We start from the raw sequence: 12,576 nt of genomic DNA on the forward strand, positions 1-12,576 counted from the left end.
TAATTACGGAGCTGGGCCGGGAAGTCGGAATCTGGATTGTTTGCCGTCGTTTCTACGCACTCGCTGGTCCTGTCCCGGCCAGCGCCGCCGCCGCCGCCGCCGCCATGGGGAAGCGACAGCATCAGAAGGACAAGATGTAAGTTGAGCCGCAGCCGGGAGCGGGGCCCCGCTTGGCTCGGTGCCCGCCTGTCCCGCACTCCGCGCCGCCCCCCTTCCCTCTCTCAGAGCTGCTTCCCAGAGCCACTCTCAAATGCCGCTTCGTCCCGGAAGCCTCTGCCCCCCCTCCTCCCGAGGCGGAGAATTTCCCCCCACCCCATCCCCCAGCGCCTTGGTCTCCCGGGCTCCCGGTTCTAACGCACCATAGGTGCCCTCATCCGAGCGTGGCCCTCCCACCGCCTCGGCGCTGGGCGAGCACGGGCCCCTGCACTCTCGAGCTCTGCTCCTGAATCAGCCCCTTCCTGTCCTGCACCTCCAGTCTCCCTGCGTGCTGGTTCGTCGGCCTACACTCGTGCTCCGGAGTCTTGCAGTTTAAAACAAACTAGTCTTGCCCCATGCTCCCCTCCAGCTGCCGCTGTGGTTTGTTGTTTTTCCTTTCTAACAAGACGTGAAAGACTTGCATCTGCTTGCTGTGTTCTGATGTCTCTTGAAACCAGTCCAGGCAGGCTTTACTCCGCAGCACTACTCTTGTCAGGATCCCAGTAACTTCTCTGTTGCTAAGTCTAGTAGTCAGTTCATAATTCTCATTTTGTTGGGCTTCTCAACAGCATATGACACAGCTGACCACCTCGCTCCTTCTGAAGCCCTTCTTTGGTATGTGGGACACCATATGGTCTTGGTTTTATGTCTGCTTCAGTGGCCTCTCTATTCTCAGTCTCCTTCGCTGGATCCTCCTCCCTCTCTCCCAGACTTCATATATCCACGTCCTCCACGTTTCTTCTCCCTTTACCTTCTCCTTTGTAATTTTCTATCTTACAATAGTCAGCTGCTTACTCAACATCTCCAGTTGGAGGTCTGATAGCCATCTCAAATTTAATATGCTCCCCTCTCTCAGTGGTCACACCGCCATTTAGTTTCTTAGGTCAGAAGTCTGGGAGTTAGCCTTGGTGCCTCTTTCCTGCGGCTCTCTCCTACCCCCGTTCGTCGGTGAATCCTTGTGGTTCTTCCAGGAACCACTTCTCACTCGTCCACCAACCCTCCCACAGGTGGAGTTTATGCCCGCTCCTCCCTGAACCTCTTGGTTGCCTCCTGATTGGTTTTCTGCTGCCTCTCTCGCTTGTCCCTCTCTACACAGGTGCCAGAGTGCTGCTTTGAGGACTTATGTTAGATCATGCCAGGGCCCTACTCAGCACCCTCCAGCAGCTTTCCATACTGCTTAACGCTGATCCACAGCTCTTAGCCAGCTTCTGGGTAAGACCGAGTGGTCTGACCACCACCCTTCTTCATCTGCTGCCCCATGCCCCTGTGCACACTCTTCTTCAGTGACTTCACCCTTTTCTGAAAACACAACAGCTGTTCCTGTGTGAGGGCTTTTATATGTGATAAGCCTGCTTGGTCCCTCTGCCTGCAGAGTTCTTCCCCCTGATCTTCCCATGGCTAGCTCCTTTGCATCATCAAGCCTTGTGTTAAATTTTGTACATTTCCTTCAGAGGAGAGCAGGATTGTTTGTATTTGCTTATTAATTTGTGTATCCCTGTGTTCTGTTGTATTTACCATTATGTGTCTGACACACAGTAGGTGTTTAATAAGCATTTGCTGAATGAGTGAAACGGTTCAGTCATCAGTTACTTCCCGAGACTGTTCTCTTTATAAAGGGGTGTGTTAGTAAGATTCTCTTTCTCTTCTTCAGGTACATTACCTGTGCTGAATACACTCACTTCTATGGTGGCAAGAAACCAGGTAAGGCATGAAATCCTTCTATTTCCCTTGGTGTGGATGTATGTGTGTGTGTGTGGCGGGGGGTGTAATTAAGGAATGATGTCTTCACTCTACAATGAGACTGTAAAAATGAACAATGAACAAGAACACAGAGGGGGCACCTGGGTGGCTCAGTCGTTAAGCATCTGCCTTTGGCTCAGGTCATGATCCCAGGGTCCTGGGATCGAGCCCTGCATCAGGCTCCCTGGTCCGCTGGAAGCCTGCTTCTCCCTCTCCCACTCGCCCTGCTTGTGTTCCCTCTCTCACTGTGTCTCTCTCTGTCAAATAAATAAATAAAATCTTAAAAAAAAAAAAAACACAATGTAGCAGACAGGTTGAGAACACAGATAATTCACAAAAGAGAAAATATGCTAAACACATGAGAAAATGTTTAATCTTGGTGGTGATACTTTTTTTGTGTGACAGCGTGTGTGAGAGCAAGCACAGGCTGGGGGAGGGGCAGAGAGAGAGAGAGAGAGAGAGAGAGAGTGTCTCAAGCAGGCTCCACACTGAGCACGGAGCAGACGTGGGGCTCGATCTCACGACCCTGAGACCATGACCTGAGCCGAAATCAAGAGTCAGGAGCTTAACCGACGGCGCCATGCAGGCGCCCCGGTGGGGATATTTTTTGACATATGTTAAAATAACATTCTTTTTTCTGTCAAGTTAATAGAGAATAAAAAGAATGATAATACCCAAATCTATCAAGGCTGCAGTAAAAAGAGCACGTTCTCATTAATTGCTGATGGGGATAAAACCAGCACAACCGTCTTGGAAAGCCAAGCCAGGCCCCACAGCAAAGGTGTTAGGGTTGTGGGAGAAACCCAGCCGCAGTGGCTTAAGCAAGTATGTGCTTTTTCCTCTAAGTGTGGTCTTGATGTATTCCATGTGTTCTACCTATTGAAAGGTTTTTTAACCAACACTAGTTGTTGCACTAGGTAGTTTACATGAACTTTTTCTTAACATGGGATTCAGTTATTGGTAAGAACACATCCGTGAGGTTATTCACAGAATAAACTTTCTTTTATTTTCATTTTTTTTAAAGATTTTATTTATTTATTAGAGAGAATGAGAGAGAGCACATGAGAGGGGGGAGGGTCAGAGGGAGAAGCAGACGACTCCCTGCAGAGCAGGGATCCCGATGCGGGACTCGATCCTGGGACTCTGGGATCATGACCTGAGCCAAAGGCATCGCTTAACCAACTGAGCCACCCAGGCACCCCTTTTATTTTCATTTTAAACAGATATTCCACAAGCAAATTTTCGTCGTTTGCCTTTTGATCACTGCAGGTAAGAGTTTCGAGTGTTAATCTGTCCCTCCTAGTTGTTTTCTGATACTCATTATTTGACAGTGAATCTGATCCTTGGAGATGCAGGTGTGGGTTCTGTCTGTGTTCCCCTACGTAGATCTTTCTTGAATTGAGAAAAGGTGACCTAACAGTGATAAGAACTAATACTTACTTTCTGCTTATTCTCTGTCTGTACGTTCATGGGTTGTTTCTTTTAGCTTCTTTCTTACCTTTCAAGGTAAGTAGATTCTGTCGTTAAGCCTATTTTACACTTGAGAGGATCAGTGTTTACAAGTGGGAAGTCCCTCACCCCGGTGTCACATCTAGAAAGTGATGCCATCGAGGCTTGAACCCGGTGGACTGACTCCGGGCCCATGTCTTTCATGCTTTACTTTTAGTGCAGAGTCTAAGTAGTAACAGCATCAGTAATAGTTATGATGCTGTGAACCCCTTCCCCCCCGCCCTCAGGGAACACAGGTTACTGGTGGGGATGGGGAGAGACCCAGCTGTAGAGACACTCAGAGGCTTCTTCCCACCATGGTTGGTATGTGTATGAACAGAAGGTGGGTCTGCTGGAGAAGTGGGGCTAGCATTAATGAACCCCAAGACATTGGGGATTTGGGGATGGTCCATTTGAGCCTGAGTTTCCCCAAGCTCAAGCTGTGATCATTCCTGCTCTGGACACATGCATCGTGTGTATGTGTCCCATTGGTTTCTGATTCTGTAGGTCACGATGAGCCTTGAAAACTGACAGAGTGCTCCTAGTGCTCTACGCCAGACTCCACAGGGCAGTAGGGGCCAGGGTTGCAGCCACTCGGTATGCCCCAGGAGGCTCCCATGGAGCAGTGAAGTGAGGGCTTTCCCTGCTCCTGGCACTTGCTCAGGGAGGGTCAACAAGTGAGACCCAGGCATCATTGGCTGGATTTCTCCCCACCAAGTTTTGTCATCAGCCTCATGGGAATCTGGTCTCATTCAGAGTGTGTATGAATGGATTTTATGGAAATACTTTCATCCTTGGTTCCCAGTTCCTCCAAGAAGTCTCTAAACTGTGTTTCACCCACTTTTTAACTACCTTGGGTTCTGGGTAAAAATGTGCTTTGAGAATATGCCCTTCAAGGCCCGTTTGGCAGAAGCTGCATGTGCGGTGTATTGCCATTTGCTTTGGTGTTGGGTCCTGTCTTCATCAGTCCCCAGCAGGATCACCACTGGGTTAGAGTAGTAAGTTGGGCCAGAGAGGGAGGGCTTTCTGGAGCAGCATCTGGGGAGGTGACCCTGTCACTGCCAAGCTGTCCAGGTCCGGGGGACTGATCTGTGCTGACCAAACTTAGAGATGACCGATTTACAAACAACCCGGGTCAGCCAGGGCTCTTGATGGCTAGCGATGGAAACCCCGTGCAAGGAAAAAGGGTATTGGCTCAAGCAAGTTCACCATGTACAGTTTCCGTTTGTTCTGCTTTTCCTAAGTAGACCCTCCACGAGGTGGTAAATGGCTTGTGGCAGTCTGGGTCTCTACAGACCCATCTACCCCCATATCCATGTGTCAGAACTTACCCAGGGCTCCTAGGGCATTTGCCTGAGTCATGTGCCTACTCCTTGGAAATGGGGGAATTGTGTGCATACTTTAAGTAGGAGCAAGCAGGGCACCCCCAGACCAGGATAGGTCCACCAGAGTCTCTTGGGACGAGAGAGGGCAGCTCTCAGTAGAAGAGTGTGGCATGCTGCCATGTGAGGTTTTAGGGAGTGAATTCCAGTCCTGCCACCCCAAGGCTACCCTCAGGAACGTCTTTTGGGCTTGAACGTGATGACGTGTCACGTGACATGGCAGAGAGAGTGGGGAGAACTTGGCTGCTGTCGCCCCAAGGCCCCCTCAGCACCTCCTGGGGCCCTTGCCTTGTATTGATTGGTGTGTGTAGGGAGCTTCTGAGGGGCGGGGATGTGGGGGTCGCCTCTGTACTGGCACCCGGCCCCGGCTGGGTAGAGGAGCCCCAGAATTGTTGGAGGGAAGCGGGGAGGAACAAAGGGAGAAGTCACGGTAGCCACCGCATGACCTGGAGTGACTCTGTCCTTTCTCAGTCTCTCTCTGCAGCCCTTCGTCTACCCAGTCTGCACCCCTGAAGGCGTCGTCTTTGACTTGCTGTGAGTTTTCCCTTGACTTTAGAGCTAACAAAAGGGGTGAGACTGTTGACACCCACTCAGGAAGAGCGGTATGGGACCAGTGGGAGGGGTTGTGGCTTCAGGTAGTGCCAAGCCAGGCCACACGCTGGGATCTTGGCAGCCTCGGGAGCATTGGGTGGCCTCTTGGGGACCCAGGAGAGACTAACAGAGCCTCAGGGATGAGGCCGCAGTGTTGCTGTGACCCTGGGCAGGCAGCCTTGCTGGCAGGCGCTACTGTCCCTGCCTGGGGTGGCATTGACCTCTCCCTGCGCATGGGGGAACCTAGGGTTCTAATTGGGCTACCTATACCTGTTTTGGATGTTAATGAACTTGAGTACTTTTCGCTTTATGAAAGCAGAGCCATAATTTAGGTACATACTTTCCCAGTGCTGTGTTTTGAAGCATGATGCTCAGTTTTATGTTCCAACATAAACCAGCTTCTATAACTTTTTCATGCTTCAGTCTCTTTTTAGAGAATGTGGAAAATACTTCAAAATAAAAGGAAAAATTTATCATAATCACACTATCCAGGATAACTACTGTCAACATTTATATTCCTCTTTTTCTGTGAGTTTATTTGTGGTACATGGTTGAGGTAATACTGCAAAGATAGTTCATTTTTTTTTAAGATTTTATTTATTTGACAGAGAGGGAACACAAGCAGGGGGAGTGGGAGAGGGAGAAGCAGGCTTCCCACGGAGCAGGGAGCCCGATGTGGGGCTCGATCCCAGGACCCTGGGATCATGACCTGAGCCGAAGGCAGATGCTTAATGACTGAACCACCCAGGCGCCCCATGCAAAGATAGTTCTGAATCCATTTTTCACTCAGTTGTGTCGTTCAGAATTCTCTGGAAGCCTGACTTTCGATGCTGGCCCAGTATCTCACTGTATGGACGTATCAACATTTACATGTATCTTTTTTCGCTGGTTTGTGTTGTTTATCCGTAACCACAGTAAAAACACTGGGTGTGTTTTTATTGAAACCCACGTATCCAGAAACACTCCTCACTTCCTTGGTCAAGGCAAGGTGCTAGCAGAAGTGAAGCGGAGCGAAGCCCATTCGCAGCTCTCACCCGGACGAGGCCCTCCTGGATGGTGGTGGCCTTGTCACCGGGCTGCACCTGACCGCCTGGCCGACGTTCTCTCTTTTCTTCCCTTCAGTAACATCGTCCCTTGGCTTAAGAAGTATGGGACCAACCCCAGCAACGGAGAGGTAGGTGGCCGGGCAGGAGTTTAAGTGATGCCGAGTGAACGCTGTCCTCGCGTCTGTCCTTTGGGTCTGTGGTTTTCGCATACACACGAGCATGGTAGAGGACCGTTCACGGGGCCCTGTGAATGGGACTGTCCTCTCCTCTCTTCCTCACACTGTTCCTTTCTGGAAATGTTCCCTCAGGTACACACTTTTGTACAGGTGTACGTCTTTCCTTGGGCCATGGATGCAGTCACACGCGCGAACTCCTCTGTACCTTGCTTTCACACCCCTTGGAGTGTTGGAGATCTGAACATCCGTGCGTCGAGCCCTGCCATGTTCTGTGGCAGCTGCACATGTCTTCCTGGGGGGCTGCCGCAGCGTTTCTGAACTCACCCGCTGTTACAGCAGACAGGGACTACCCTTGTGCATGTTTCTCTGGACACATATATGAGTGTCCTCCCAGGACTGCTGGGTCACAGGGTGGGTGCATTTTCTGTTTTGGTAGGTACTGGCAGATTGTCCTCCAGGGAAGTTGCAAATGCCTGTTTCCCTTTCCCCCAATGAGTATCATCAGGTTTTAGATATCTTCCTTGCCTCACCTCAGCATGAAAGCGTTAATTTTTTTTTAAGTAATCTCTGCACCCAACCCAAATTCCAGCTTAGTCACCTTTTCTGGCTCCCCCCTCCCCCCCCGCATGCCTCCATCATAAACCTGTGGGGCTGTTACGTTTCCCACTTTCCCGTGGTCCCTTTACTTTTCGGAGCCCTTTCGTTCCCTTGCACTGCAGGCCCATTTCTTCAGTTCCTCAGTTGCAGCCACTTACTCAGCGAGGTGTGAGCCTGCGCTGCCTGCAGGGCCTGTGAGCTGTCGGCCTCGGCCGGCTGTGGGAGGCGGTCACCAGCAGGGAGCTGGGTGCGGGGGTGGGGGGGTGGGGGTGCGGGAGGGGTTCTTGGGGATGGAGCAGCGCTGTCAAAGCTGAGACCAGGGATGGGGGGGAGATGGTGGTAGATAGAGGCCACATCACGGGCCTTGAAGGTTCTGGGGGTGCTGGAAGTCAGGCAGGGTTTTGGGCAGAAGCGTGTCACGATCGGGACTGTTTTAAAGGCTCGCCTTGGCTGCGGTGTGGGAAACGGGACTATAGGGAGGCAAGGGTGGAAGGTGGGAGAGCAGCCAGGGGGCTGTGCACTTGTCTGCACGAGAGGTGCTGTGCAAACTTGGACCAGGAAGAAGGCTGAGGAGGTGGCACAGCGAGGCTGGACCCACCATTGCTGTTACAAATGGACCTGTGGGCCTTGCGGGGCCATCACATCAGGGTCTGTGTTTCCCTGGGGCTGGGGAGAGCCCAGTAGGGGCCTTTTAGTGCAGTCCCATCTCGGGAGGACTGGATCAGTTAGCATGTCCTACGCCAGGGATGCCAGGGACGGACGGGTGGAACCAGGTGATGTAACCTGAGCTTGGCATTCCAGGCCAGTGGGGCTTCAGCAGGAAAGCAGACCCCTCAGAAGCAGACCCCGAGTGGCAGGAGGGATTTGGGTGCACGAGTAGGGGCAGGCAGTTGGGGTGGAGGTGGGATGAGGAGGGCCAGCAGGGAGGGTGGGGACTTCTGTGGGACCTTGGAGGACAGTTGCCTCCAGGGTGCCTGGGGAGATGTGTGAGCTGAGAGGTTAACCTGATAAAATACGGAGGCAGCCGGTTCTGGCGCCTTGGACCTGAGAGCTGGCCAGAGCAGGGCGTTGGAGGCCTGTCTGCTAGGATAACGCCCTGTCCTGACGGGGAAGACAGCAGGCTGCGTGAGGCCAGGTCAGTTCTATGACGGAGACCCTGGAGGCCATGCAGGGTCGAGGCCCCCATCAGGGAGGCCCAGGAGGACCTGGGCTCTGTGAGCCTTGACGGGGAGGCAGTGAGGGCCAAGCCGTGTGAACCATGTCCTGGTTGCCAGCGTAGGTAGGACAGGGGAAATGTCATTGGTTCTTTACTTAGCGGAGGTCTTGTTACCTGAGTCCTGGAGGCCCTTCTGTGCTGTCTAGGCTCCTCTGGCCTCTGTGACAGAGTGTAGGGTGCTGGGGGCCCCTCGGGTCAGGTGGGTGGCTCACCAGTGGTCCTTCCCTGCCCTTGGAAGAAAGGGGGCTAGACTGGGGGTGCACGTTCTGGGCCCGGCCACCAGAGAAAGCCTGTGGGCTTTTTTCTCAGACGGTTAAGGTGGTGCTTGCAGCCTGGCCTCTCTAAGGAGAGCGTTGTCCTTCGGGTGTCTGCTTTGTCCTTCTCAGTTTTGGTCATTTGAAAGCGTGACTGGCAGTGTTTTCCTGTGAGGCCTTCTACTGGGAGCCACTGTGGGCTTCCGGGGGCTTCCTGCGGGGTCCGTGCTGCCTGCCTGTGCCCCGTGATTGGCTTGTGTTCGGGGTGCGTTGCCTTCCCTGATGCGAATGCCACGCCTTCCTCAGTGGAACAGCCGGGGTCAGGCTGAGGGTCTGCGCTCTGCGCTCCCAGGGGTGGCTTTCAGGCCCCACTGTGCCCCTGGTCTCCCTCATATCTTCTTGTCCATGCTTGTCCTCACGGCCTCGGTCTCCTTCCCCGTGGATATTGTCATTCGGGTGCCTCTGGGGCGCTTTTTGTTGCTTTGGGCATTTTGCTTCACAGGTGCTCTCCAGGGCCCCAAAACCTCAGCCTCTGGCCAGGCCCAGTATGGCAGCTAACCAAGGGCAGTTCACCGAGTGGCCCATGTCACTTCTCGGGGACCCAGGAGGAGCATGTTATGTGCAGGGTCATGCACCCAGGCTGCCTGGGCCTGAAGGAAGAGGGCTATCTGATGGGAGCAGCCTCGGAGCGAGGACCCTGTTGTCTGCCCTGGAGTTGAATGCTCACCTGCACTGGGCGGAGGTGGGGGGAGGCGCGCGAGGACACAGGGGCCCGGCCCCAGGATGCCCACCAGCGTTTCCTCTGTGCCTCGGGTAGGCAGGGCCGGGCCCGCACCAGAGTGGCCAGGGGCCGCCGGGATGTGGGCCCTCAGTCAGGCGCTCCCGGGCATGCAGCCTTGCCTCCTCCTTCTGGGGTCTCTCCACGGCCACCTTTGCTTGCTCCAACCCAGGCCCCCGACTCCACGGCAGCTTTTTTCCTCTGGCTGCCTGGACTTTGTTTCATTGTAAGGTGTGCCAAAGAAGAGGTAAACCGCAGACAGTGCAGGAACTGTGAAAAATAGAAGACCCATCACAGTCACTCAGCATGTAGGGGTGTTGATTCCTTCCCCCACCCACTTTTTAATGTTCTTTCTTAAATAGTCCTACAGCAGAACAGTAGGGGCACGCCTGTGTACCCCTCAGCCAGATGAAGAAATACATTCATTTTTAACTTCAGAAGTAGTCAGCGTGTCAGGGCTCACAATAAAAACGTGTTAACGTTTGAGAAGTATAAAACACCTCTCTACCCTTGGCCCCTAGGTGGGGGTTGCCCCTGTGAGCGGGTCAGTGTGCCGCTCAGAGGCTGGGGGTTCCATGGGGCGGCCCCTGCGGCTTTACCTCTTGCCTGCAGCTGTGAAGGCTTGCATGGTCAGAGACTTTGCCCATCTCTCTGCTTCACCCAGCCTCATAGGCTCTGTGTTTCTTCATATCAGCCACTTACTTGTTATCACTAATTACTGATTCTTCTTCTTCCAGAAACTGGACGGGAGGTCCCTGATCAAGCTGAACTTTGCAAAGAACAAGGAAGGTGAGTGATCCCTTTTACAGCCAATTCGAAGACTGTGCCACAGACCCCAATGGCCCTGCCTCTCACCAAATTCTCTGCAGAATCCATCGTTCCTTTCTGATCAAGCCGGACACTTAATTTTTCAAATATGTAGGGGCGCCTTGGGCTGACTGAGTCAGTGGAACCCGCAACTCTTGATCTTGGTGATGTGAGTTCAAGCCCCACATTGGCAGTAAAGATTACTTAAAATAATAAAGTGGTTAAAGTGGCAAAGGTTATGTGTACTTTACCCCAATTAAAAAAAAACGATGTAACATAATTTTTCCTTAAAGGTCCAGGTAGTTTAAAGCTGGGGATGGGGTGGGGGAGGAAATGTTGAGTTTTGGGCACTTCTTCCCACAAGGGCAGTGGGGCCGTGAGGGTTGCCGACGGCCTTTGTGCATTCAGTTGGGCCCTGTGGGCATGGACCCTGTCTAGCTGCGACCCTGGTCTGCTCATTGCTGGGGGCAGGAGCTGCTCAGAGGCCCAGGGCGGGTAGGTGTGGGGGTGTGATGGATTTGCTGGGCAGTTTTTCGGCTGGGCTTCTCCTCACCACTGCTTGTGAAGCCCCACCCCAGCCCAGGGATCTTGCTTGGTAGTCCTCCACACCCTCCACTGTTCTTGTCAGATACCAGAGCTGAGGTGACCCTCGCAGGCACCGACCTTGCTCTTGGCTCTTTGTGGGTCTGGCACAGTTCTCTTAGCCCATGCAGATGCCACGGTTGAGGTTGTCTGCGCTCCTGGCAAGATGCTGAGGCACCTGATGCTGGGGCCTGACACGCCTGTCTCGCCCCAGAGCCGGTGCCGGCTCACCGTAAATGAGGGAGTGGCCTTGACAAAACAGAAGCACGGTGGTTTATGGATGGTCTTGGAGGTCAGGGAGCTCCACGCTGGTAGCCAAGCACTGTAGACCCCCCGCTCTGAGATTGGCTGACTCAGAGGCCCACAGTGTGTCTCTCATTTAGCACGTATTTACTGAGTGCCTGCCATGTGCAGAGAGCAAAACAGGCCACATCGCTCCTGCAATAAAAGGAGCTTACGTTATGGTGAGGGAGGAGACTGGAAAACAGTTCCCCATAGTGTGTCAGATGCTGCTGCTTCCAGCAACCGAAGATAAGGAGCGGGGAGGAGAGAGTCATAGCAGGACACGCTGACGGGGTTTGTGTGGGAATCCGATGAGAGAGGAGGCATGAGGGGATGTGGGGGAGAGCATTCCAGGCAGAGGGCACAGCCAGTGCAAAGGCCCTGAGGAGGCCTGTATTGCTGGAACAGTGTGAGGGGTGGAAGCAGGGGGCTACAGTCAGAGGGGTCAGGGTTGGGGCGAGCAGAGCAGTCATGCAGGGCATGGGCAACCACAGGACTCTCAGCTACCAGCCAGAGAGGAGAGACGAGATCTGACCATTCACCTGGGGTTTTTTTTAACATTTTTTACCAGGAAGCACTTTTTTTTTTTTTTTTTTTTTTTTTAAGTACACTCCACACCCAGCATGGAGCTCAGTGCAGGGCTGGAACTCACAGCCCTGAGATCAAGACCTGAGCTGAGATCAAGAGTTGGATGCTTGGGGCACCCGGGGGGCTTTGTAGGTTAAGTGTCTGCCTTCGGCTCAGGTCATGATCCCAGGGTCTTGGGATCAAGCTCCGAGTCAGACTCCCTGCTCTGCGGGGAGCCTGCTTCTCCCTCTCTCTCTACCTGCTGCTCCCCCTTCCTTGTGCTCCCTCTCTCTGTCAAATAAATAAATAAAATCTTAAAAAAAAAAAAAAAGAGTGGGATGCTTAACCAACTGAGCCACCCAGGCGCCCCTTTTGCTTTGTTGTTGTTTTAAAAGATGTATTTATTTGGGGCGCCTGGGTGGCTCAGTCGTTAAGCATCTGCCTTCGGCTCAGGTCATGGTCCCGGGGTCCTGGGATCGAGCCCCACATCGGGCTCCCTGCTCGGCAAGAAGCCTGCTTCTCCCTCTCCTGCTCCCCCTGCTTGTGTTCCCTCTCTCGCTATCTCTTTCTCTGTCAAAAAATAAATAAAAAATCTTAAGAAAAAAAAATAATAGATGTATTTATTTGAGAGCGAACGAGAGCATGGGCATGTGTGTGAGGAGAGGGAGGGCCCAAGGGAGAGGAGGAGAGAGAATCCTCAAGCAGATTCCACACTGAGCACGGAGCCTGCCATGGGGCTCAATTCTAGGACCCTGAGACCATGACCTGAGTCGAAGTCCAGAGTCGAATGCTTAACCAACTGAGCCACCCAGGCGCCCCTTTCGCTTTGTTTTTAATTGAAAACTGCAGACACATGAAAGTAGAGAGAATTAGTA

At 52.9% G+C, this 12,576-nt stretch overlaps 1 protein-coding gene across 1 annotated transcript in view; it reads left to right on the forward strand.

Annotated features, from left to right (window-relative positions):
- Positions 1–12,576, forward strand: part of PPIL2 (peptidylprolyl isomerase like 2) — a 26,980-nt gene continuing 14,404 nt past the window's right edge. Inside the window, exons 1-6 of the mRNA XM_088019589.1 lie at positions 1–136; positions 1,847–1,896; positions 3,159–3,204; positions 5,277–5,339; positions 6,519–6,570; positions 10,201–10,252. Of these exons, the coding sequence (XP_087875715.1) occupies positions 105–136; positions 1,847–1,896; positions 3,159–3,204; positions 5,277–5,339; positions 6,519–6,570; positions 10,201–10,252 (295 nt within the window). The 5' untranslated portion in view covers positions 1–104. The remainder of the gene's footprint in view (positions 137–1,846; positions 1,897–3,158; positions 3,205–5,276; positions 5,340–6,518; positions 6,571–10,200; positions 10,253–12,576) is intronic.

Source organism: Eumetopias jubatus, unplaced genomic scaffold, assembly GCF_037043125.1.
Source record: "Eumetopias jubatus isolate StellerSeaLion01/CBP00866 unplaced genomic scaffold, mEumJub1_p1.0 scaffold_16, whole genome shotgun sequence".
Taxonomy (NCBI): Eukaryota; Metazoa; Chordata; class Mammalia; order Carnivora; family Otariidae; genus Eumetopias; species Eumetopias jubatus.